The sequence below is a fragment of the Neofelis nebulosa genome, chromosome 17, assembly GCF_028018385.1.
Source record: "Neofelis nebulosa isolate mNeoNeb1 chromosome 17, mNeoNeb1.pri, whole genome shotgun sequence".
Lineage (NCBI taxonomy): Eukaryota > Metazoa > Chordata > Mammalia > Carnivora > Felidae > Neofelis > Neofelis nebulosa.
In genome coordinates, this window is record NC_080798.1 from 42,767,249 (window position 1) to 42,795,016 (window position 27,768).

Below are 27,768 nucleotides of genomic sequence, written 5' to 3' on the forward strand. Positions count from 1 at the left end.
CTGGATAGAACTGGGGGCCACCACCTTAATCAAAGAGAATCAAACCTAACATCCCAATACAGGGACAACCTAATGTGATGCACTAGAACATATGTAACCTCACTTATGTAGTATCCTTGCAAAAGCCATTTAACCTGAATCAAATCATGAACAATGAGACAAACCCAGAATGTGGGATTTTCTATGACCTGAACGTATTCAACACACTTAAATTAAGTGTAAGAAACAGAAAGGGGGCATCTCTAAAATGACAAATCCGATTTTCTTGAACATATTTTACTGTTCCCCATTTAAATAGATAAAAAGGATTATGATACAGTTGCTCTGAAACTCCTCTACGAAGCTGAAGTCTTCCAAATTAGCTAAGTGAAAACGAGCTCAATTAAGACAATCAAGAATTTATCTAAGAGGCAGAAAATATGTTGGATAACTCACAAACACCACTATACTTTACCTGCAGCTTAGAACTCCACATACTTCAAAATATGGATTTAACAGTTTTCTTAACAGAATGTCTAATAATTTTTAGTGAGAGAGGTAAACATTTTTTGCCACATGTAGATATGCCATATGATTAGCAGACAATTCAATCTCTCTCCAGTGAGATAATTTATCATAAAGAAAGTCACCAAAAATTGTAAGCAGTCTGGATTCGTGTTTATTGAAGCCAGTAATTAGAGACATCTTCTTTTCCAGCACTAGAAAGCAAGGTTCCACATGACTGCATAACTGTATCTGGTTAGAGCCACACCCCTGGACTAAGGCTGGTGGGGGAATAATCTGCAGTCCAAATTTTAAGTTAAAAACACCAATAAACTCAGTATAGAGACGACAGTGAACTTTCACTTACAGCATCAACATTGTTAAGGTCATGATGTACAGAGCAGTCACTTGCAACTTTGCTAAACTCATAAAATACGACATCATCAGTTTAAATAGTGATTTTTAAAATGCCAATCAAAAAAAAAGTGCAAACAAAATTAAATAATTCTAGCAGCATACCCGTTGCATTTTTAGGAAAGACCAATTCATGGCCACATCTTCAAGGTTGGGCTTATTTCTTTGATTTTTCCATCTTAAAGACAAACAGCAGATGTAACCGCTATAATATATATATAAATAGTCAGAAAACTGTCTTTAATAGTCTACCATACAAGTGTATTCTGCAAATAAAATGAATTTTACTTTAAAAAGTAAAGGCTGTTTATTGTTCGGCCTTTGGTTCCACTGCTTGAAAACCCCAAAATAACAAAAAATATCTCCCCTCCTCCCACCCCCCCCAAAAGAACGCTGCAGCTCCCCAAAGTTGGTAGACTTTGGCAACCACTGAGCACATGACATATTACGCACACCAGCGTCTTCCGCTACTAGGAGCAGCCACTCGTTACGAGAAACTCAAAGTGATCCCCAAGAAATCCTCCCTCACAAGACAGGTGTCTTAGCACTTCATCAGTTTTAGTACATCTTATATTGACACAAAAGTGCTTATTAGTTTAAATGACAAAAAAAAACTTTGTAAAAAGTAAAATTTTGCATTAAAATTTGAAAGCACACTGTATCCCCCACAGGCATGTGCCTTTCGAGTATTTCTGTCTTGTTTCTGAGGTCAATCATTTTGCCCCTACCCCCACCCCAGCTGCTGTAGAGAGAGGTAAGTGACCCCCCCATCAGTGTGGCCACAGCTGTTGGGCATCTACTGGTCACTACACCACAACTATCCTTATACAGTCAGTTTACTGTCATTACGTGGACAATCTGGTGATTGGAAGCCACAATACATTAAACAAATAACTGAATTTAAAAAGGGGTGGAAAAGTGTATTTTTAACAATAAAACTGGCACAAAAAACATGTTTTTATGTTTGTCAGAAAGGCAACTAAATACTCAGCTTTCTCCTTAACAGTGTTCAGACCTTTACAAAAAAAGCAATTCAAGACAGTCTTATTAGAGTCTTTGTATATACAACACAGGATATTAAGTTATGCCCAGTACTATGTTAGTGGTCAATCAAATCTGGTATGTAAAAGTAATGACGTTAGGGAAGTTATTTTCAGACACAGTACAACAAACATTCATATAAAAAAAGTAAACTCCACATAAGTGAACTGTGGTTTTTTCCCTTGGTTTGACAACAAATGTTTTATATATTAAATCAATGGTAGTGTTTGCATTCAAATGTTGTGTCGCATATAAAATTAAAAGTGCCATTTCAAATCCACAGAAGTCATTTCTAGAATGGTGGTATGACATGATGATGTGCATGAATTTGCTCTACACGGAGACACGGAAACTCTTGTTTCCATAAGAAAAAAATGCTACATTTTATGAAAAACACAAGTAAGAGAAATGTATCATTTCCATTTGCAATATAAAACATTCACACTTATTTGTCCATCTGATAGCACTGATCAGACCAGAGAGCTAGGACAAGACCCTTTTGCATCAATGGAACTCTGTGAAGGTGTCCACAGACCATAAGGCAGGGATTGGTGCAAGCCAATTCATCAGAGTGCAATTACATTACAAACCTCCCTCAAACTTTCTGTAGCACACTGCATTATGGTAAAATGAGAGGTTGGTCACCCATTCTCTGTTAGTAGGCCAGCCTGTGGTAGTATAAAAAAATTTTTTTTAATTTAAAAAACAAAGCAGGAGCTATTTAGAAAACACAATGCAAAGTTAAACTAATTTTGTAACTGCTGACTTTAAACACACTCCACAGTGAATGCCCCCCCGACGCACATGCGTGGAGCCCAGCTCGTCCTGAGGACATGGCCTGGGCCACACGTGTGAGTCTCAGGCAGCTGCCATCTTCCCCACCCGTGTCAGCTCCACCTGACTCAGGCACCCCCACACTTTACACATCTTTCTTAAGTTAGAGATGCATTCAGAACAAATCTTACTCCCATTTTCTCAGTATTTAGTTTGGAAATACTTTTAAATCTTAAAAATGATTATTCGACTTTCTACCGAACACACGGTATTTACTAACACCGCTCGTCTCCTCCTTCCTCATCTCCTCCAACGTTCAGCTTCCCCACCGTCACTTCTCGAATTCCTCCTTTCCGTCGTTCTCTTTCCTGGACTTGCTGCTACTTAATCTGCTTCCCAAGAACAAGTGAATTTGCTAACACGCAACTGGTCAGACTAACCGCCCTCTGATCATTGATTTCCTGGTCTCATATGCTCCACCCTGAAAGAAAGCGGGCCATCTTTCTCTCGATCTACCCTCCCTTTCACAAAAGGCCCTGCTGCGCTTGCTTCTCACAAGAGAGCCACATGCCTGAGAGTCCAAGGGTTATCCTTAACAAAGGGGTCTGACACGTAACCTTCCTAAATGTGCATTTCATATTTGGACAAGCCAATGAAGTATTTTTTAAGTTCATCTCCCCTGCCCCAAAAAACTGATAGCATGTGCCATATCAGAAAAATCCTTGTCTTAGCAGATCAATATACATAGTTATTTGGTCATTTTACATATGCACTTTTTAAGGAGGATCAGGCTTCATTTTCTGTTGAAGAGTTTGTTACCATGGAGTCTGGTTTTCGAGTCATTCTATCCAGTTCTTCCTGAACATTTGTCAACACAGTCTTTTGTCCTTAAAAAAAAAAAGAAAGAAAGAAAGAAAAAGCAGCAGTGATGGGAAACAGAAAAAAATTTTTTAAAAGGAACATTTAAAATGATACAGATTTCTGTAATCACTTGTGGTGATAATAACCTCAGTAAGAATGAAAGCAAGCTTTTTTTTCATTGCAGTGACGATGAGGAGATACCCTAATTCAACCCTTCCTTCAAAACATGACAGGTCCGTGTTCCTCTGACTACATAACTGCCCCCTGCCTGGGCAAGCCTTTGTGCCAAATATAAGGGCCTTTCTGAAAACACTCTCACCACCCACCCCTGACCCCATGCACTGTCATCACCTCCTTGTTAGAGGTGGTGTGTGAGTTTCTGGCATATGACAAACTACTTTCTGTGCCTCAGACAGAATAGGTGTTTAGGTTTTGTTTTTAATTACAATACTTTAACTCATATGGGTACCCTGGAAACACCATGCTTCAATAAGAATATAAGACTAAGGTCAGACATTTCAATCCTGCACAAAGTCAGTGCTCATATTTTTTTGTTTTCAAATGCTAGCTGGGACTTGGAAATGACCCTTCTCTCCTATCAGAAATACCAGCCCACAGCCTAGGCCACCAGACCAGGTGGAGTCTCTAAGAACTCAGGAGCCCCTGAAGGACCGGCTGACCTGAGGATGGAGTGATCTCCTGAGGGCCTCCTTTGATCTGAAAACACCAATTAGGGAAAACACTGTATAGGATAGTATAGTCAATGGAAAGTTAAAAACAAACCCATTTTAAAATAGCCTAGTGGGGTGCGTGGGGCGCTCAGCCGGTTAGTGTCTGACTTCGGCTCAGGTCATGATCTCATGGTCCCTGAGTTTAAGCCCCACGCCGGGCTATGTGCTGACAGCTCAGAGCCTACAGCCTGGAGCCTGCTTCGGATTCTGTGTCTCCTTCTCTCTCTGTCCCTCCCCTGCTCACGCTCTGTCTCTCAGAAATAAACGTTTAAAAAAAGAAAAGAAAAGAAAAGAAAAAAAGCCTGGAGTTTCCCAGCAAAATGGGTAATTCCCAAGGAACTCGGCTCTTTTGTTTCAGAGGCCTCAAGACATACACTTGCTCTACTGGCCCACACGAAAGGAGTGTGGGTTGCCACAGAGAGTGTGCCTGTGACAAGGGGGAGCTTCATGGAGCAGGAATTGATGACCCTCCAGTGAGACAGGCTCAGCTCATGGCAGGACTGGGGACAGTGAACAAATATCCTTATAAAACATCACAGAAAATTAAATATAATAAATAAAATATCAGTGCCACACCCTAGACCATGACCTCCAACAAACAGTTCCAATACCAGGGTCACATATACAGTTTAGGATATAACTCAACTCACCCAATAGTCAGTTCCTGAGAACCCAATGTATACAAATCCCACCTTTAAATGTGCCAAAGAAACCTGCATGCTGTAAAGTGTACTGCTCAGTACAAGGTGGAGATGTGCTTACTTGCTTGGCTGTTGGGAATACGGAGGACGTGCACATCAGGTAAAGGCATACGCTCCTATCCACTCCCCCACCTCCAGCACTGCTCAACCACAAGGATCATAGGTTTCCAAGGGCCCTTTAGTACCTGACTTCTTGGCTGCGCTCTGCACACCACCAGCACCAGGACTTCCAGGAGAACCTGTCTTTTTACTCAGCAGACTATTGAAGAAGCTGGCCAACACACCTTCACTTGCTGCATTATCTAAGGAAACATTAAGAAAAAAAGCCTTACACCACCAGGATGACTCAATTACCACCACCACAAAACTAGTTTTCAGCTTGGAATTATCCATCTGTGGCTATCATCTTCCCAGGACACTGAGCACATTCATTATTGCCACTGCCAAGGCTACTTCCCTATTAGCATGGTAAGTGCAAATCTGTTTAGATTTCCCACCTATCTGGGGACATAATAGAACTCATGCTCCGCATCATCTCCCTGTCCATGAGGCAGTGTTTCCCAAAGTTTTATAAGCCCTTAACATTCCAAGGCTGATGTGAAAAGGTCTCATTCTGAGTTGGAGATAGCTATTGTACACATAAGAATTAAATAAAATTTTGTTTTGCGAGTTTTATTGTAACCAACACATTTAGATACTACTAAGTCACTAGGATAAGGGCTACTTAAACTTCTAAGTAACTGAGCTTGAAAAGAGAAGTGAAGGGGGAAGAAAATGCCATAGTTCATATATAATAATCATTTAAAAATGAGAAACAAAATCAAGGACTCAAAATATACACTGTATTTTTTTTTTACTTATTTTTAAAAGTACTCACCACACCCAATATGGGGCTTGAACTCACAACCCCAAGATCAAGAGTCGCATGCCCTAGGGGCACCTGGGTGGCTCAGTCAATTAAGCATCCGACTTCAGCTCAGGTCACGATCTCATGGTTTGTGGGTTTAAGCCCTCCATCAGGCTCTGTGCTGACAGCTCAGAGCCTGGAGCTGGCTTCAGATTCTGTGTGAACCTCTCTCTCTGTCCCCCCCTCACTTGTGCGCTCTCTCAAAAATAAATAAACATTAAAAAAAAAAAAAAAAAGAGTTGCATGCTCAACCAGCTGAGCCAGCCAGCCAGGCGCCCCTCAAATTACACATTTTTAAAAATTTACTACTTATTTACTTAAGACTTATTTTTTGGGGGGGGCACCTGGGTGGCTCAGTCAGTTAAGCATCCAACTTCAGCTCAGGTCATAATCTTGCAGTCTGTGAGTTTGAGCCCCGCGTCAGGCTCTGTGCTGACAGCTCAGAGCCTGGAGCCTGCTTCGGATTCTGTTTCTTCTCCTGTCTCTGCCCTTCCCATGCTCATGCTCTGTCTCTCTGTCTCTCTATCTCTCTCTCTCTCTCAATAATAAACATTAAAAAAAAAAAAGATTTATTTTTATCATGTTTTGCGAGAGAGAGAGAGAGAGAGAGAGAGAGAGAGAGAAGTGGGGCTCACCCAAAGTGGGGGCTCATGCTCACCTGAAGCGGGGCTCAAACTCCCAAACAGTGAGATCATGACCTGACCCAAAGTCAGATGCTTAACCAGCTGAGCCACCCAAGCACCCTTATTTATTTTAAAAGTTTATTTAAGAGAGACACAGTGAGCGGAGAAGGGGCAGGGAGACAGGGGAACAGAGGATCAGAAGCGGGCTCCGTGCTGACAGCCGAGAGCCCAATGTGGGTCTTGAGCTCTGAAACTGCAAGATCATGCATGACCTGAGCCGAAGTCAGACGCTCAATTGACTGAGCTACTCAGACGCCCCCTTATTTATTTTTAATGTTTATTTAGTTGAGAGAGCGAGCGAGCATGCAAGTGTCAGGGGAAGAGAAAAAGAAAGAATCCCATACTGACAGTGTAGAGCTTGATCTCATGAACTATGAGATTATGACCTGAGCCAAAATCAAGAATTAGACATTCAACGGACTGAGTCACCCAGACAACCCTCAAAATACACATTATAAAGTGATTATGTTGTATTCCTCTTTGAAAGAACCTGCATAGCCTGATACAGAACCAAGTGTAAGGGCCATTGATTCCAAAAAGGAACCAGTGTTAGTGTCTGCCAACCACAAGCCCCTTCCCTTTGAGCGAAGTAAAGTGGAAAGCAGCCCCTTCTTGGGGAAGAGAACAGCCCAGCTGCCACGGGCCTCCACGTTCCAAACCCAGCCACATATCCACTTCAGACCTCAGGCCCAAGACTAAACACTCTCCACAGAGGCAGGATACATACTTTTGATGTTTGGGTCCGGCTTCTTTACTGATGTGCCTGGGGAGGCACTAGGCACACTCGCTGGCCCTCCCCGGCCCTGAGTTCTTGGAGAGCCAGACGGTCCTCTCGCAGGGGATTCCTAAGTCCAAAACCAGCCCAAGTTACATACAGGCATAAAAATAACAGGAAATACACATCCCCAAAATGAAGACATGCTCTGCAGGATATTTTTCACAGTGTAAGGAGAAGGGAGGTAGGACTGGGAGTTTGCCCCCAGCTCAGTCTCTTTCTAGACCTTAGTTTCTCCTTAGAGAAGAGACATCAAGATAATGAAACCTGCTCACTCTATTTCCCAGAGCTGTATTCCTTTCCTGAGTCCCTACTATGTTCCTGGCCCTGGGCTTTCAGGGAAACCAAATTCCCTTTGCAAATACAAAAACCCACACAAATAAAAGCTCTTACAAATAATGGCATAAAGTGTGAAGACACCTACAACACTGAGCCTTGACCCCATTTAGTTTAAGGTACTCACAGAAGCTCTCGTGGGCGTGGCTGGCTGCTTGGCAAGGAGTGACTGCAAAGAGAGGGACACACTGGCCATTAATAGAGGCCTGCAGAGTGGACGGAAAGTCTGGAGAAACACTTCCCAGTACTCCACTAGAGGGCGCCATTAATAACAACCAAGTCAGGTTTTATATTATACATGCAAAATGTTTAAATTCAGAAATTTGCTACATGGTGAAAAAAATAATTCAAGTAACCAGTTTTGGAAGCAAGGAGAGCACAGAAAGGAGGACCAGCTGGCAAAAAAAACCCATCAACACCCTCCGCAGAGCTGCCTGGACCATCAGGAAGACCTATGACAGGTCTAAGTGGCATGTCTAACAACAGTCCTAGTAAAACAGGAAGGGGAGACTGGGTTTGCATTCTGAACTGTCAGCCTGTGGAAGTTACTCTCCTCACCTACAAAATGGGTACATCAGCTCACCTGCCTTCATGCACAGGGCTGTGTGGGGCTATGTGAAATAATGAAGTGAAGTCAGGGCACTTGGTAAACTGTCAACACAGGAAGTATTATGCCAAAAACCTAATTTCCAGAAAGAAAGGGTACTTAAAATGATACCAAGCCTATCATTGTTGAGAATCTGCAAGCAGGCAGGGGATCACCTGAGGCAGCTGGTCTAACTCCTACTCTGTACCAATGCCAGAAATGGGAGGGAACAAGGAGACCTGGTGGCAATCCCTTTAACGCTGCAAGCTCTTTGTGATGCCCTCCACCTCATCCCAGGGGACTGGCATTTCATGCAAGAGAAGGCCTCTGCTCTGGCCTCACTCGTTTTTCTTACCTGTTGCTTCATTAGGAACACCTGCTCATCCTCGGCTGCCAACTCTTTGTCATGGACCAGCTGTGAAGTGAAGTGACATACTCATTTGTGGTCACAGGCCAAGAACACCCGAACTACTGTCAAAATTCTCACTGAAAGAAGAATCTTGGGCTCAGGTCTCAACACGGGTCCAGGGAGAGTCCCCGCAGCAACAGCGCAATTATGTTTTTTTAGCCTGGCACCAAGACCAGCCATGCCATGTGGCCAACTGACATTTTTAAGTGGCAGGTTCTCAACCACCCCTCTCAGATCAGGGCCTGAAGATCAGGGGAGCACAGGGATGTCCTAACAGTAATCCCGAGGTAGCAGTGGCATTGTCAGGACTTAGTAGGAAACTTCAACCCAACTCCTTGTGGCCTTGTGGGCCCTCCAGCACTCACACCCCACCACCTGGAGCCATTTACATTCACACCAGACTTCACCTAAACTTTTTTTAAGAGGCTCTTGGATTACATTTTTCTTCCCCCCAAAATGGTTCAATGTGTAAGACATATCTCTTTAAATGTTTCTTTTCCCATAAAAAAAAAAAACAAAAAAACAAACAACAACAACAACAACAAAAAATAAAAAAACACAGAAAAACGCCTACAACTCAAAGTGACTAATCTGGGTACCTTTCTCACAGGAGGTTTCACAATAAAATCTTCATATGCATCTTCTGGCTTCACAGTTGTGAAATTTTCATGTAAAATAGCTATTTTCTTTTCGTTGTCCCAGCCTGCAGGTCTAAAAGCAAAGAGACAGGGATGGATTTGCTTTTCCTGGGACTGCCTTATAGCACACGTTAGGTAACATTCCGGGTTAGCGAGGACTCCTAGGTGAGACCCATTCCCACAAAATCTGGCCTGTAGCTGCTGGGGCTGGCTTGTAGCTTGTGGCAGGAAAGCCAAAATTTACTGCCGGCATAACCCATCAGATTGACATGGCAGGTTCTGTTCTGTACTGAGCTCATGGGGCCCAAAACCTAGGAGCCAGAGTCAGATCTTACTGACTCCACATGCTGACCCACAGGAAGTGTTCAGAGTTTTCACACAACTCCACCCAGAAGAGCAAGGACACAATGGGGCCTTGTTCCCACAGAGCAGAGGACATAGAGAGCAGCACAGACATAGCTCCAGATGAGACCGTTTCTCTTGGGCTTTGGTGTAGAAGAACTCAGAAGTCTTCTGAAAACAGTTTTCTTGTGGACTAGTTCATTAATTTTACTGGTGTGGGAAGATGTACCGTGGAACAAAGCAGGGCAGCAGGATCTGTACTCTCCTGGGCTGCAAACCAGAGGGACACAAGGAGTCCTTGAGGCTCCTACATGGGTGCTGCCCTGCTTGAGATCACTAAGCAGGATGGCATCCACGTTCCATTAAGTTAAGCCACGGTAGCCTACTGTTCCCACCAGATTCTCACAGGTCTCCCTTTCTCCACCTAAGTCCTACTTCACTGCTCCACAACCAAGAGGGCGCTCCTACCCAGGGTGCTCCACCCAAATGGTTTTGCTGACTTCACCACTTCCCAAACAGGCAAACTACCAAAGGATCAAGGATTCAAAGGGACAGGGTATGATCAAGATACAGCCACAACCCAAGCAGCCTTCGGAAGGTGTGAGATGCTTTTCCTCTCCAGACCAGCCCTGATCCTCAACCTGTCTTCCTGGGGCTTCCTGTTCCTCAGGATCACAAGTAATTTGGGCACTCACATATCATTCACTGAGCTTGTGTCTTTGATGCCTGTGTGATTGCTCTGGACAACAATCCTCTAAAAGCCACCCAAGGCTCTAGCTCTGCCATCTGTGAGGAGCCCAAATGAGGCTCTCCCTAAATGTTCAGGAAGCAACCTATTCAGTGCCAAGAGCTCTTGGCTATCACATCTTCAGCCTTCTGAGAGGCTGTTCCTCCTACCCCTCCATTCCTTCTAGCCTGCCTAGCACACACTCAGCCTTCCAGCATCACTCCCTCTGCCCTCCCTGCCGCACTGCCTCCACTACCACTCCATTACTCCTCCACCCCTGCCCTCCAGTGCTGTGTGCAGGGACCATATCTTGTTCACTTCTGTGTCCTTAGCATAGAACCCAGACACCTAGGAAGTGCTCAGCAATTGCTGAATGAACTGTAATTCTGAAGTCAAGAGGATATCGAAGCCTACAAACACTGATCTACTAGCACAAGTCCTCTCAGAGGCCACACAGCTTCATCATTCATTCACACATCCAAAACACTCATCATTTTCCAGTGACAGAAAAACACAAACTGGAACAGACAGGTATCTATGTCTCTGCCCAGGACAGCAACCCCCGTGGCTCCAAAGTACCAAAAATACAACACGCATTCAGTATAGCCAAAGCCCATGCTGACGGGTACACCAACAAGGGTGCCTGCAATCATCTCTGCCAATGGGCAGAGAGATCACATGCTTCAACAGAAGGCATCAGGGTCCCCAAAGCTCCTTCCTCCAGCCAGTATTCTACTGGAGTTGACAATAAGTGGCAAAAAAGTCTGGCTTAAGTTTTGGTACCTTGCTCTCAATGATGAAAGGCAGCACCCATGACCTCACTCCACCTACTTCCCTTAGAGTGAAGCAGAATGGCAAACAGTCTAGAAAGGATCTGGGTGTATCTATCCCCTGTGAGGTCCAGGTCAAGCACTTTGCCCCAAGGCAGCAGAAAGCTGGCGGTGTACGAAAGAGACAGAAGGCACCTTACATGGAAGGATAAAAAGAAAAGAGCAAATGTACTATGAAAAGAAGCATTTGAAATCACCTATAAGGAACTCACATAAAAACTGCATCCTTTTCCACAACTAAGGCAGGTGTGATAAAGTGGAAGCCATACGTTTTATGAACAATGTACTTATACAACAAGTCGAGGTTTTTCTCCTCCTTCACTGAGGTGTAAATCAAGGCTGCTCCATCTAATCAATCTGCTTAAGGAAAACCAATTCACTGCAGGAGACAAAAGCAAACATAGCCAACCATAATCCTCAAAGTACTACTCACAGGCTAATTAGTTTTTGATCAACACATGATCAACAGAAAGTGTTAAAACTTTTAAAACTAAACGGTAATGACAGATGAACCATGTCAAAAGCATAAAGGATGTCAATGGTGGCAGGCCATGTGGTTCATTTTTTAACATGCAGACTGTTGTCTTTTGACCCGTCAGGTTGGTTCATAAGCAGTCAAGTTAATGGCTCTGAGATTAGCCCAGGAAAACATGCTCAGCATATCCAGGGTGCAGATTCTTTCCTAGACACAGATGTTCACATGTGATCCAGTTTATTATTAAGCACATCTTCTGTAAGAGATGGGTACCTACATGTATCAGCACCCTCCACTGAGCTGGACAAGATAAAAGGCCCAGAGGAAGTGGTATGGGGATGTAGCACCACTTGCTACTGTATTTTTACAGAAGTATAACTCAAAAGACTGTTGACGCAGTATCTCTCATGGACACCACACAACATAAACATATGGGAAACTCTTTGTGGCATCTATAACAATATCGTGTTGGGTAATTAACCTTTTTGCAAAAAAGCAAAGTTTAAAAAGATTTCCAAGATATGATGAAAGTAGTTTTGGTAGTAAGACTATCCATATCAGCTTTCTTCTTAATATGAAAGCCTATCAAATGTACAGCATTAAAAATAAAAATAAGTGAAAGGCAGACACAAATCAGTAAGTCTCAAATTCCAATACAGTAAAATACAAAACTAATAAAAAGATGTATACAATTTTTCCCCGGCAGAAGACCATTCTAGATTCAGGAAGTTCTTTATCTTTTTGAAGATACCAATCTAGAGGGAAGCCTGAATTAGCACAGAAGGGAGCCTGTGCTCCTGTGCCCTGACACAGCGCTCCAAGGATACACTGGAGGCAGAACCTCCGTAGGTGTGATTGGATGAAGTCAAAGTGCTCGTCCCTGTAATCATGCTCCTTCTCCAGGACACTCACTGCATCACACTGCAGGGAAGACAGAAAGAGAAAGGAGTCACCTCTTTGCTTCTCTGCCTGCTGAGGATGGGAATGGTGTCTTCTACAGAAATAAACTATCATAGTTCCAAAGAAGAAAGCCACAGCCAAGGGTCTAAACATTAATTAGACAAAAGTGAAAGTGAGTGAAAAGAGTGAAAAGTGAAAGAGTGAAAAGCAACTGGAGATTTCTCTTTCATCCTGGGCCACAGTTTCCAGAGCTGCAAAGTGGGGACATAACAGTCTGATCACCTCACAGTTGTTCTAAGAATCAAACACGGTCACAGCAGGAAGCAGGCCATGGGACGTAGCTGTGCACTGCACCCTCCAAAGAACTCCCATCTCACAGAATATAATGTGAATGGCACACTGTGTGGTTGGGAATAAAGTACTTTTAAAATCCAAAAACAAATTTTTTTAAGTTTATTTATTTTTAAATAATCTCTACACCTAACACGGGGCTCAAACTCATGACCCTGAGATTAAGAGTTGCATGCTCTTCTGACTGAGCAAGCCAGGCGCCCCATAAACCCAAAATGGTTTTAAAGCTACTTTTTCTTTTCTAAGAGAAACAATTATTTCTCTACAACTCAACTTAATTTTCATTCCCACATCATCATCCTACAGGGCAGAAGAAAGTGAGTTCCCTTCCTTCTTCCTCCAGTGTTATGTTCTTCCTGAAAACCATCTCAAATCCAACAGACTTTAAATGACCAAAACCCCAAAAGAATTCTGCTCTTCTATTTTTTAGCCATCAGTTTAGGCTAGACCAACTGGTTTACAGAGCCTTAAAAAAACTGCTTTTAGTTCTGAGTTTGAATCACTCAATAGACAGTACTTCATGGAGAGATAAACTATGAACAGAGTAATGTCATGTTTCCAGCAGCAACATTAAATGACAATATTTTCTAGCCTGACATATTCAATGTACCTTATGAATCCCGAATTAGTCCAACTCTCCCATGGGAAGACACCCAACAAGAGCCTCTAAGTTTCTTTTAGATGGTTAATTGTTCACTGGCCAAACCTATTCCTGGCACATACCTTTGTGCACACCACCAACACTGGGATTCCCAGGTTATGAGTCAGCATATTGTCACCAAGAGGCAGGGCAACATTTTCTTCGTCAGGACCTGAGGTCAGAGGTCCTCTTCTCTGCGGGGAACCTTGACAACCTTCTTCAGGCTCAATATAGTCTTGAAAATCTTTCACAACTACAGGTGAAAAAGTAAAAGGAAATCACACAAATAAAAATACACACGCCAGTTTTAGAAAACTGAAAAAGGTAGTAATAAGCACAAAAAATAGAGTTCTGACAAACTTCCCCACTCTGCCTTACTGTAATATTAGGGATTTGGAGGTGGTGATACAAAATGCCAATTCTAACATATTGTCTGAGCATTATAACTTCAGAGCAGCAAAGATATTCCCCTGGACATGTTTAATTATATCCAACTCTTAAACAGGTTTTATTTTTTTTTTTATTCTTCTACTTTTTAAAAAAAAAAATTTATTTTTTATTTTTTATTTTTGAGACAGAGAGAGACAGAGCATGAGCAGGGGAGGGGCAGAGAGAGAGGGAGACACAGAATCTGAAGGAGGCTCCAGGCTCCAAGCTGTCAGCACAGAGCCCGACGTGGGGCTCGAACTCGTCAACCACGAGATCATGACCTGTGCCGAAGTCGCTCAACCGACTGAGCCACCCAGGCACCCCAAGATTTAATTTTTTAAAAAAAGATTTTATTTTCAAGTAATCTCTACACCCAACATGGGGGCTTGAACTCACAACCCCGAGGTCAAGAACTGTACACTCTTCCAACATATAGGGGCTTCCCAGGCATCCCTTAAAATAGGTTTTAAAAACATCTAAGGTTTTAGTAGTTTCTATTATTTAATAGTTTCTATGAAAAAAGCCACATTTCTTATATATCTAACATTTTCAAAAAATCAGAAGAGTAAAACCATCTGAATTCCACAAGAACATGCTGTTTTCACACAGCTATGTCTGTACTAAGGAGCAAGGCTGGGCTTGGCCAGCACCATCCACGTCTCCTCATCATCCTGACTCTTGTGGACCCAGTCTCATCTTTAGGAGATCCTGAGTCACTATGCAGTGTTGGCGGACCTGTTCCTAACACAAGAAGGGGTCAGGAGTAAAATGTCCACTTCTTAGCATACACAGTCACTAGCGTATCAAGAGTGCAATCCCATAGGAGGGCCCTGAAGTTGAGAGTGGTTCATGGGCCTGGTTAAGCCAAGTGAACCAAAGCCCACGGACCCATACCTTTTCGTGGGTACTTCAAGGCTCACATGTCAGGCCAGAGAACAGCCCACAAATTAAAACTGCTATGAGCTAGAGCAGCAAACAGGCAGCTCTACCTTCTACACACAACAGGACAAAAGGATCAAAATGCCTTTCGGTCTCATCCACAACATGCTCATTAAGAAAATGCAAATAACTGGATTAAAGAGAACCTAGGGAAAGGTGCACATACTTCTCTTCATCCACAGAACAAGTTTCAAACATTTTAAAACAATGAGTTTTAACCGATAGAGATTTTACATTATCATTACATGAGCTCCTAGAATTAATCTAAAGAGTACAATGTCTTTCCTAAAATATTGGGCAAATTGAAAACCATCTCAACTAAGACCTAAAGTGCAGACATAATTAACGTTTCATTTCTACAGCTTCTCTTTAATTAAGCTCATTCATATAACTTCATCGTCAATATAAACACTAGAGATCTCTACTGCATTTTAGAAAAAAACAGAGACAGAGAAGGGTTTTCTCATTAATTAGTGTGGTTATTGAAGGATCTTGAAGAAATCAAAGGTTCTCACATGAATCTCCTTCAACGTATTTTAACAAATCTTCAATTCATTGAAAAATACAATGGTTTAAGTTTGGGTCATACCTATCACTGCCCAGTATCACATGAGGCACTCAACCAGGGATTGCACGACAGTGAGCACGGCAGAGCCTGGGGTGTTACAGGTGAGCTAAGTGGCTATGGCAGGAAGCAGAGGCAGACAGCCCCAGAGGTCTGTTCCATAGAACTCCATTACCCAGTGTGCTGCACAAACTGCTGTATTCTACATATGCCATGGTATGAAAATAGGTGGGAAGCCCTGGGTTGGACTGGTCACTCTCTAAAAGAATAACTTAACTGTGGCTATCCAGTGGCCATAGGAAATACACATGTGTTTTTAATAACTGAGCATTTCAGAAAATAAGTTGGGAGACAGAATAAGTATTCATGACATAGATAGAGGTTGGTGAAAGGAAGGATAATAAGAACATAGTGAGCACTGTGCAATTCAGATAATAAAATGTGCATTTCCCTTAGGGTGCACGCTTACCACAGTATTAACAATTTCTCTCCAATGGTGAGATGGCCAGTATTTCACAGCAGGAGCCAACAGCCCACCTGGGGGCTCCCCCTTTAGCATCACGTAATAGTTGGTAGCAAAAGGGGATCAGAGTGCTCTACCCTACCTGCTGCCATCTCTCTCTCATCTTCTTCTTCTTCCTACCTCACTGATCACCCACTGGTTCCACAGTCCTGAAAAATCACACAGACAGCACCTAATCTTTTTTCTCTATTTGATAAGCAAGGGAAGCCCAGACATAAAGCAGGGAAGACAAGACTAACCTACACAAGCGCCACCTTCTGGAGGCTCTGGGGTTGCTCTGCCTTCCCCTCACTGCCAGTCAAACAGCTGCCACAGATTTAGGACCACTGGGGAACCAAATCCTGAAAAAGTGACCCCCCCCAATGGAGCAGCTTTCCAAACCCAGCAGACTGGAGACTGGTATTGATTGGAAACTAGGTTGAGTGACAGCCCTTCACTCATTCAATACAATACTTAGAGTCCAATTAATCTGCAAAGAGGGAGTCTGATAAGCAAGATGGCAGCCAACTGCTTTATTAAAATGTAACCTAAAACCAGCACTAACAAAGGCATTCCTTCAACATGCAACACAAAGGCGTGACTATCATTCCAAACATTTCAGAGGAAGGGTGGTGAAAACAAGAGAGGCCTTCAGAAGGTTAACCAGAGTCATGAGGCATGGACGAGGTTACAGCAATTGCTAGTTGCCCTCCTATGTCCTTTCTCCTCTTCTTCCTTATAACCAAACCAAATCCTGATACCTAGAACACATGGCCATACAAACTACACTTCCCAACCTCCTTAGAAAGACAATAGGCATGTACCCTTCAGCCCTTCTTTCTTCTTCCTCCATCCTGCTGCCTGGAACACGGATGTGAAGGCGGTGACAGTTCTAGTTGTCAAGAGGAAGAGAACCACACCCTAGAGATGACAAAGCAATAAGCAGAAAGGAGCCAGGATCCTTGACCTGACTTCCCAGAGCTGCCTTCTAGGCTTGAACTGCCTATCTCCAGATTTCATTTACAGGAGAGAGAAATAAACTTCAGTCTTGTTTAAACCACTGTTATTTTGGTTTTGTGTCACAAGCAGCTGAGTCTAATCCTAAGTGACACAGACAGCAATGACAAAGCAAAAAATGAATTCAATAGTTTATGGGAACAAAAGATCCCCAGAGGCAGGCATCTTATCTGCTAGGTGCATCTCCAGTGCATAGAACAGACCTGGTATAAGGCAGACACTTTTCCTATCTGGGAAAGGACAATATCCGTGGCTCAACCTTGCTTTTTTGTTTGTTTTAAAAATCTTCACAAGGTTAAAAAAAAAAAAATCTTTATAAGGTTATAACACTAAGAAAACAGATTCAGAGACTGAAATCTCCAGGGCATTAACCCATTAATCTGGGCAAGATGCTAAATATGCAGTGAAAGACAAACAGCCCTTCAGCCTCAGAACTATTCTAAGAAGTTGTCTTTAGGGTCTCTATTCCAGGGGAAAAAGAGGCATTATCTAGAAAGGTCAGCAGCTGAAGGCAGCAGACCAGCCGAGCTGCATAACAACCACTGTAGCACACATGCACACGGCACACCATAGAATTTAAATTCCCCATTTTAGCTAATGTGGGACAGGAGCAAGAGGAATTTATGACAGGAAGACACACAGCAAGAGATCTGATTTAAAAAGCACATCAAAATTTCTGAACCCTTTTGCCAGTAAGTGTGAAGATCCCGTGTGCCATGCCCTAGAAGCCCTCATTAATTCACTGAAGAGAATGATGTCATCCTGTGGAAAAAAGCCAGGCTGAGCCAAGCCTGCCCTGGCCAAGATTGCTGCTGCTGAACATTGCCATGGCTCCAGCCCCTGCCCCTCCCATTTCCCTGGCAAGGGGACAGAAGCTGATGTAAGTGCAGAAGCAAGGGAAAGGAAAAATAAGCTTCTGAATCACATTAAGGAAAAACAAAACAAACTTCCTTTAATTTGAAAGTTCTTTGTTGTCAAAAGGACTTGGGTGTCCTTAGTATTAAAACAGCCTTTCATTTTAATGACAAAAAAAAATGACTTTCCTATTTCTAACTAAAATCATACTTGCTTGATGGCAAAATGAACTAAGGTAGAAGCTGAAAGATTTGTCTCCTTTAAAGGGCTTCCTTTAAACCTGTCAACAAGAGAATCCCTAGGACCTCAATGGAATCCCAGAGCAATGGACTCAAGCTGCATGCAGATCGAAGTCTCCACATCCAGTGATGCTAACTCAGCAGCCAGAGTAACAGAAAAGCAAAAAGACCCACAGACTGATCAACTTTGAGGGATGAGAGAATAATCTTTAATTTTTTTTTAATGTTTATTTATTTTTGAGAGAGAGAGAGAGATCGAGTGTGAGCAGGGGAAAGGCAAAGAGAAAGGGAGACACAGAATCTGAAGCTGGCTCCAGGTTCTGAGCTGTCAGCACTGAACCTGACGCAGAGCTCAAACCCACAAACACAAGATCATGACCTGAGCCAAAGTCGGACGCTTAACCGACCGAGCCACCCAGAAGCCCCAAAGAATCTTATTTTAAAAAAGAACCAACAGAGATAAAAAGGAATATGGTTTCATTTACTTTCTGCAACTGTGATGCTTGAGAGTAAGACTGCTTTAAGTACTTTTTGACTACTGAATTTACAAGAGAAACTCTAAAATAAATGGTACAAACAAAACCAAATATTCTGTAAAGGAAGCTTTGTAACCTCTTGACACTGAAAAGGAAGGTGGCTTGAACCATCTCAAGAGACTAGTCAATTTTCCAATTGAGAAAATCCTATTTTACTTACACTTCCGTTCCAGCTCCCTCATTTCTTCTGGTGGAATTTTCATTTTATCAATGTGCTCACGTAAAACACTAGCCCATTTCTGAAGAGATTCCATCACAGTCCAAGGCCTAGACATGTCTGCAACAAAAATGACCAGGGTCTCCGGCAAGGACTCAGCAGAAACTGCAAACTTTAGCAGACCTTTATGATACAGGTCTCCATCCAGAATCCACACGTTGCAGCGTGTATGATCTAAAAAAAGAAGTAAAGCGAAGTTACGACCTCACAATGACCATCAGCACAGCTGAAAAAAAGCCACATCAAGAGGAATTTAAAAGTGACAACCACAGAATACCATACAAAACGCAACAAGACATCCTAATCAGAAAAGAGGTCAAGTGCTCAGTGGGCAGTAACCTTTGGTCAAGGTATGTGATGAACCATTTAAACTTAAAGATTTCTAAATTGTCATGATATATTATATCCACATGTAAACAGATTCCAGCAATGTACAGTAGAATAAAGAGTCAAGGACATTTTAGCTTTCAATAAGAATCAAGATACATACAAAAGCTAAAATGTTCACTGGTCAACTGCACTACCATCTACATAACCCATTCTCCTCAGATATCAGCAATGTATGAGGCAGCCAAGCTGTGCCAAGCAGCCTGTGGTTAAATAAGGTCTTCTTGTCAGGCATAGCAAGCAGTGCGTTCACATACTACAAAGGGTACCAAAGAGACAGGACCTTTGTGTTTAAATGCCAAGATAAAATCATTACTTATACACACGGAGGTATGAGTTACTGGATGCCTGGTGATATTGAGGAATTAGTTATTCTTGGTATAAGAATATGGTTATGTTTTTAAAAATCCTTATCTTTTAAGGGTTCCTGAGTGCCTCAGTTGGTTGAACGTGTGACTCTTGATATGAGCTCAGGTCATGATCCCAGAGTCATGGGATTAAGCCCTGTGTCAGGCTCCGTGCTGAGCATGGAACCTGCTTATGATATTCTCTCTCCCTCTGCCCCTCTTCCCAGCTTATACTCTTCCTCTCTCTCTAAAAAAAATTAAAAATTAAATTAAAAAAAAAATCCTTATGGGATACCTGGCACCTGGGTGGCTCAGTCTGTTAAGCACTTGACTCCTGATTTTGGCTCAGGTCATTATCTCATGGTTCGTGAGTTCAAGCCCTGCGTCAGGCTCCATGCTGACAGTGCAGAGCCTGCTTGGGATTCTCTCTCTCTTCCTCTCTCTCTCTCCCTCCCTCCCTCCCCCGTTTGTGTGCATACACTCTCTCTCAAAATAAATAAACTTTTAAAAAATTATTATCTTTTAGATATACAGATGGAAATATATGCAGATGAAATGACATAATGTCTGAAATTTGCTTCAACATAATCCAGTGTGAAGTGAAAGAAGAAGCAGGTGAGAGTATAGTTGAAATAAAATTGGTAAAGAACTGATAACTGTTTAAGGCAAATAACACATACGTTGGGGTTTATGATTCTAATCTATGTTGTACCTTCTTTTGTTTTCCATAATTAAAAGCTAAACATACACACAAATGTGCGTGCAACTGCTGACATTTCATGAAACATGTGCTTCCAAAATCATAACTGGATGATCAAACCATAGGAGGTACTTCTCCAAAATGATAATCTATTTTTAAAAGTTTTTAGATACTATTTTTGAGAAATGTTTTTCTTACAAAAGTGCACTGAGGGAAAACTCCTACAATCAAAAATATCATTTCACTAACTTTTTCCCCAATAAATTCCAAAATATACTTAAAAATCTATCTTCTGCTAACTACCCTTTTTTGTGTAATCAATTCATTAAAACATATGCTGTAGGGGCGCCTGGGTGGCTCAGTTGGTTGAGCGTCCGACTTCAGCTCAGGTCACGATCTCGCGATCTCGCAGTCCGTGAGTTCGAGCCCCGCGTCGGGCTCTGGGCTGATGGCTCAGAGCCTGGAGCCTGCTTCCGATTCTGTGTCTCCCTCTCTCTCTGCTCCTCCCCCATTCATGCTCTGTCTCTCTCTCTATCTCAAAAATAAATAAACGTTAAAAAAAATTAAAAAAAAAAAACCAAACATATGCTGTAAAAAATTTTAATATTCACAACTTTATTTCAACAGCATAATAAGGTATCTATTATTTACTGTCTAGCTATACGTTCAAAATTCTAATACATTTAAAAAAAATTTTTTTTTTTAACATTTATTTATTTTTGAGACAGAGACAGAGCATGAACAGGGGAGGGTCAGAGAGAGGGAGACACAGAATCTGAAACAGGCTCCAGGCTCTGAGCTGTCAGCACAGAGCCTGACGCGGGGCTCGAACTCACGGACCGCGAGATCATGACCTGAACCAAAGTCGGCCACCCAACCGACTGAGCCACCCAGGCGCCCCCTAATACGTTTTAGACAGTGGTTTTGGTTTGGGTTCTGTGAATGCCTTCAAAGATATTGCTCTGTACCTGAAGCCCACTGATTTTGATGCCTTCCCCTCACCAAGCATCGTTCCTTTCTTCAGCCTCTCTTCCCACTGCCCACTACACATTATCACCCACGTGCATGGAGATCACACATAACCACATGTGACGTTAAACAGATGTCCACAACCATGGAGGCAGTGGTCCTTCAACATGTCATGCCCTACCACAAACCAGGGACAGGAGACCATTTTTTCTATCTGTGTGATTATCTGCAAAATGTATATTTATAACCCGGTCACATCACAAAAAACAAAACAAAACAAAACAAACCCAAAACCTACTGAAAGAAGTATAATTAACTACTGGTAAGGGCAACTCTTCCATCAAAAAAAGACCTGCAAAAACAAAAACAGACCTGCAAGTAGGTGGCCTAAAAATGCAGAGACCAGGAAATTTTTAAGGCAACCTTAAGGAATCTGAAATAAATGCTAACATGTCCTTCAACTCAGAGGCAAGTAAATATGGTTAATATGATGCTTTGGCATGATATATGCTTATGCCATCTTGATAAAAGCAGCTATAGAGATTCACAGAGTATCTATACCACATTTTATACTTTCAAAAGGGTACTAGAGCTACCACCACTGTGTCTCAAGTAGTCGGCTATACCTAACACGTGCCACCTCTCATTGTGTCAACTTACAAAACAGGTATGGTTACCCAGTTCTACAAATGAGGAAACTGAGGTGCGGAGTGCTTAGATCAGTCACAACTAGCAATTATGGGAGCAGGACTCTGAACCAGTTCTGGTGGCTCCAAAACACAGTGCTTCCACAATAACCACGCTGCCCAACGAAAACTGGATGCAAAAGGCTCAGACAATATGAGGCCCTCCCTCTAAGTCTAGCCGAACGGCCCCTCTGTCCCACCCCTACCCGCACTGATGCCAGTGGGCCCAGCTGAGCACCTGAAAGCCTCTGTCTTCCTTATACAAGAAGAGCCCTCGGCACCAGGCCCATCTCCTACCTTTCTTTCACATCTTTCAGGCAACGTTCGGTGCAGCAAAGGAAGCCAGGAGAGGAAGAACAGGTATAAAGTCTCTGGGGTTCTAAAATGACCATTACCTTAACATTAATACAATGCAGCTCTCCAAGCTTTAACAAGAGATCCTGATCTATGACCTCTATGAAATGACTCTTGGAGATCAAAGAATTAATTATACTGCTGGAAGGGACTTGGGTCCAACTTCTTCATGTTAGCAAAAAGGAAATGGGGAACCAGAAGTGGTAGGATTTAGTCCCTTACATAATCACCCTTACACTGTGATCCTTACTGTTTAAATGGATAAAGGCAAATACAAACAAAGTAATCTAAAACAGATATTTCACCCTTACGCTACACAGATAATCTTCTTACATATGAAAAGACTAGGCACCAATGATTATTTATTTTAGAGCCATTCATAAAGCTTTAAAGTTTATAAAGGAAGCATTACTGAGCAGTGGTAACCAAAAGCCATTACTCCAATCCAACTCAAAATTATAAGAATTTTAAGAAATACCTAATCCTTATGAATGTTTCTCATATAATGTTAATATTCCCAACTACCCTGCAGGTAAAAACTATTACTATCCACATTCTAGAGATAAGGAATTAAGAGAGAACATCCTCACCCCTGAGCCTCTGTCCTCCACTGAAAGAAACATGGGAAATGAGCATTTCTAACATTGTCACAAAGAGACCTAGAAAATTCTCCTGTGAATATCTGTTAAACTGTTACTCTCTGAATCATACCAATTTCAGATTCTCCACTAGAACCGGCAAAGTAACAACGTGTCCAAATCAATCTGCTAAATATTTCTCTCATAGAAAAGTCCAAAGGTTTTAAAAACATCTTTCATAGTACCTATATGTGCATCTGAAACTTTACCTTCAATATCTCCTTTTAACTGGGGGCTACCCAGAACAACAGCTAACAGCCTCATTTCTCATTTTTACTAACATGCTATAAAAAGGAAAGAGGGAAGGGGCATCTGGCTGGCTTAGTCAGAAAAGCATGCTACTTTTTTTCTCTTTTTTTTAATGTCTATTAATTTTTTTTTGAAAGAGAGAGACAGAGTGTGAGGGAGGGAGTGGCAGAGATAGAGGGAGACACAGAATCCGAAGCAGGCTCTAGGCTCTGAGGTGTCAGCACAGAGCCCCATGCGAGGCCCAAGCCCATGAACCGTGAGATCATGACCTGAGCCCCAAGTCAAACACTTAACCGAATGAGCAATCCAGGCACCCATAAAAACATGCAACTCTTGATCTCACGGTCATGAGTTCGAGCCCCACACTGGGTGTAGAGATTACTTACGTAAATAAATAAACTTTTAAAAAGTGGGTTAAGTCCTACAAAGACATACACTTCATCTATTCCCCTGTGACTAATTCTCTTAGAACTAAACAGAAAATAGGAGCCACAACAGCAGAATCTGAGATATGCATTTACCCCTTACCACAGACCAACACATCACTCACCATCTCGGTCCTCATCGTGGACGCTGAGGTAGAGATACTCTAGGCCTCTTCCTTTTTTGCCATGCTCAGCTCCTTGAAGTTTAGTCATGAGGGTTGTTTTACCAGAACCATCTTCACCTACGAAGGATGTACAAGAGAAGGCAAAGTGTGCTGTTTACTCTAGGCAAGGATGGGGAATCTTGACACACAAGTGATAACGAAGGTTTCACACAAAGCCTGCTGCTGAGGTCTCACTTGCACTCATCATAAACAAAACAGGCTTTGCTATAAGAATGGAGGGGGGATAGTGGTGACAAAGGTGACAAATTCCAAGATATAAAATGACATTCTACTGTAGTCATCCTTATTTCACAAGGGAAGGAATAAGGCAGATCCACAGGTCTATATGTCCAATTTATAAGACATATATTTGGAGAAGTGAAAGTAAAAGGTGGGGTTAGTTTCACACAAAATAAAGTTTTACCACAAGAAAAGCAAGAAATCTTCAAAATATAATTAAACTTACAGTCCAGAACTCTGAACTAAAAAAAGTCTGATCCTGCCTCACAATCATAAAGAATAGAAGCTATTATTCACTTTTGATTTTAGTACCTCTCTTTCATAAGCATCCTGAAGGCTAGGAAACTGATGAAAATAATTACAGACCCAAGCAAAACTCCTAAGCACAATCTCAGTAATTATCAAGTGCCTCCTCATACCCCTCCAACCAACAACCACCCGCACCCTCAAAAGAGAAACCTTAAACATTAAGAAGAACCACCACCCAGAAACATTACAAGGCACCCCTGGTATTTAATAATATGGAATTACAAGACATAAGAATTAAGAAGCATTCCACAGATCAAAGACCTCCTGTCCATCCCCAATGTCACTACTGTATTCAGAGACTCCACATCCCCATCCGAGCTTTGGTGAACAACTCTCAGCCTGACTTCAATACCTGCTCATTTTGAGCCACCTGCAACTCTGCTGCCAGAATTCCCTTTGTAAAACACAGATCTGGTGACCTTGGTTCCTCACTTTACTTAAAGATCTCTAAAGGTCCTCTATTACCTTCTGCAGTGATCATCACCTAAAGAAGACCATAACTCCCCCTCAAAAATGTTGGCAGGGGCACCTGGGTGGCTCAGTCGGTTAAGCATCTGACTTTGGCTCAGGTCATGATCTCATGGTCCGTGGGTTCGAGCCCCGCGTCAGGCTCTGTGCTGACAGCTCGGGGCCTGGAGCCTGCTTCAGATTCTGTGTCTCCCTCTCTCTCTCTGTCTCTCTCTGTCTCAAACATTAAAAAACAAACAAACAGGGGCGCCTGGGTGGCTCAGTCGGTTAAGCGTCCGACTTCAGCTCAGGTCACGATCTCGTGGTCCGTGAGTTCGAGCCCCGCGTCGGGCTCTGGGCTGATGGCTCAGAGCCTGGAGCCTGCTTCCGATTCTGTGTCTCCCTCTCTCTCTGTCCTTCCCCCATTCATGCTCTGTCTCTCTCTGTCTCAAAAATAAATAAACGTTAAAAAAAAATTTTTTTTAATAAATAAAATAACAAACAAACAAACAAACAAACAAAACCACTGGGAAAACCACCCTCACAGTGATTCCCAAGAGGATTAGGGGATGGAAGTGAAACAAACGGCCTTGAGAATCAGGGGCCTCCAGGAAAAAGCATTATCAACTCTTCAGCCTTCCACGATCTGACCCAACTTATCTCATCAGTCACCTACAAGGAGCTTCTGGCATCTTCCAAACCCCCACACCCTCCTGTCACTTCTGTGTCACTGCAAACACTCTGTGCCCCTGCATGTTAACACTTATCCTTCAAAACACCTAACCCCTAAAGTACCCTCTTGCAAAACAGCATCAAACAATGTGATGCCCTACAATAATCTTCCCATGCCAGCATGGTGTAGTGTAATTACCAACATATCTGTCTCTCTTGTGCAATGTGTGAGGGATGCCTGTGCTCTCCAGTGCCCAGCCGATAGGAATCTCTCAACAAATGGATTCTCTGGATGAATGAACCTGATCAAACTCCCTCACTTATGGACAGAAACTGAGACCAGACACAATAAGGGACCTGACCCAGGGAACCCAGCAGTGAGGGCTGGAATAATGCAGTCAAGTCCCTAGTGAGGACCCCAGGACCTCCTGTCCTTTGCAGAGTCTCTGCGACTGTGCCCTGCTCATGACGATGGAGGAACGGTTCCAGTGGCATCTCCCCATACCCCTGACTCTCACTCAAGTCACCTCATTTCCCCCCACTTCTCCACCTAACCTTCTCATATACTCATCCCCCTCTCCACACCTGCAATTTGGTAAACTTTGAGGCTATGACCACACAGAACCAGTGACATTTAAAGTAAGGCTGATGTTGCGGCCAAATGACTAAGGAATGTGCCGACAACTCCACGCCAGCATCACTGACTCTCCAAAAGAGATAGCCCAACCTCAGGCACGGTGGACTTGGCCACTCTCCGGCTGTCCAGCCAGGATCTCCAAGCCCTCCTGGGCGAGGCAGGCTGCGGGCAGGAGAAAGGAAGGCTGGGACCTGTGAGAGGGGCGCCCGTCTCGCCCACCCCAGCTCCCCGGGCAACGCCCCACGTCCGGCGCTCACCGAAGACCAGGATGTTCTTGCCGGACGGCAGCTTGGATCTAGCGCGAGTGGACACCTCGCTCAGAATCGAGGACCTGTGGCGATAACAGCAAAGCGGTCAGTCCAGGGGCTAGCCTGGACCTGACTGGCCCGCGACGGCCCGTCAGTCTGTCCGACGGTGCAGCCCAGTCCGGACAGCTCCCCACTCGGCCGCACACTCCCCGGCCCCGCCGGCCCCGCCCGGCCGCCTCGCGGTCTTACCATAGGCTCTGGCCCTCTTCCTCCTCGCTGGTCAGGTCGCCGGCAGCCGCCACGGCGGGCCCGTTGGGGCCCAGCAGCAGCTTCTTCTCCACCCCCACCGGCGCCATCTTGCCAACTGCAGCCACAAAGAGGGCCCTCCCCCGGGCCCGCCGAGGACCCGCGAGGACCCTGGCCGGGCCGCCCACTCTCCGCCGCCCTCGCGCCGCCCCTCGCACCGCCCACCCCGCAGGGTCCGCGCCGCCCGCCGCGCTTCGCTGGGCCCACGAAGTCCGCCAGCTCCCACAGGGTCGTGAGGCCGCTGCGACGGCGGAAGGTGGGCGGCGGTCAGGCAACAGCCGGGGCAGCCATGCGCAGAGAGGCGACGGCGGCGGGACCTGGAGCCGCCGGGACGGAGGGCGCGCGGGCGGCCTCTGCCGGCCAAGGGGAGTAGTGGCACTAGCCTCGGGTCCTCGCCCAGCTATCCGCTAGCGATGCGCCGTCGAGGGCCCGGGCTAACGAGAAAAGCTCAGGCTTTGGAGTGAGACTAATAACACGATAGCGCCATTTATCTGGCGCTGATCTGTGCCAGTCACACATTATCTCATTGAATCGTATCTAACCCTTTTACAGACTAGAAACCTGAAGCTCAGAAAACTTAAGATCTGGCCAAGGATCCCAATGCTAAAAGGTAGCATCCCAGTACTTCAATCCTATTCACTGAACTTAAGCTATCATGAATTTTGCCTAATTCTTAGCCCCGCAATGAAAGACCCATCTTAAACTAGACCCCCAAGTCCTCATAAATACCCCGCTTTTCACCTCACTCCCTATTGAGTGCAAGGTAGTAATCTTTACTGCAGCAAACAATACAATTGTGTTTATTAACTTTTTTTTTTTAAGTTTATTTGAGAGAGAGGGCACGCGAGAACGCTAGCAGGGGAGGGGCAGAGATAGAGAATCCCAGGCAGGGTCCAAGCTTTCAGTGCAGAGCTCCACACAGGGCTGGATCTCCCAATCTGTGAGATCATGACCTGAGCTGAAATCAAGAGTCAGATGCTTAACCAACTGAGCCACCAAGGCGCCCCTTAACAGGTTTTTAAAAATGATATTTCCAGGGAGACAGCATTTCACAACAGAAATAGGGAGCTTTGATTTCCTTTCTTGG

The 27,768-nt window shown here is 43.7% G+C and overlaps 1 protein-coding gene across 1 annotated transcript; it reads right to left on the minus strand.

The window, feature by feature from the left end:
- Positions 1 to 635: 635 nt before the first annotated feature.
- Positions 636 to 26,811, minus strand: DYNC1LI2 (dynein cytoplasmic 1 light intermediate chain 2). Its single transcript, XM_058709554.1, has 13 exons — positions 26,625 to 26,811; positions 26,385 to 26,458; positions 23,784 to 23,900; positions 18,847 to 19,077; positions 13,688 to 13,857; positions 12,541 to 12,634; positions 11,451 to 11,586; positions 9,301 to 9,412; positions 8,648 to 8,707; positions 7,834 to 7,875; positions 7,323 to 7,440; positions 5,191 to 5,307; positions 636 to 3,599 (listed from the first exon to the last, which is right to left on the minus strand). The coding sequence occupies exons 1-13, from the start codon at positions 26,729 to 26,731 to the stop codon at positions 3,499 to 3,501; spliced, it is 1,479 nt and encodes a 492-aa protein (XP_058565537.1). The 5' UTR covers positions 26,732 to 26,811; the 3' UTR covers positions 636 to 3,498.
- Positions 26,812 to 27,768: the final 957 nt, after the last annotated feature.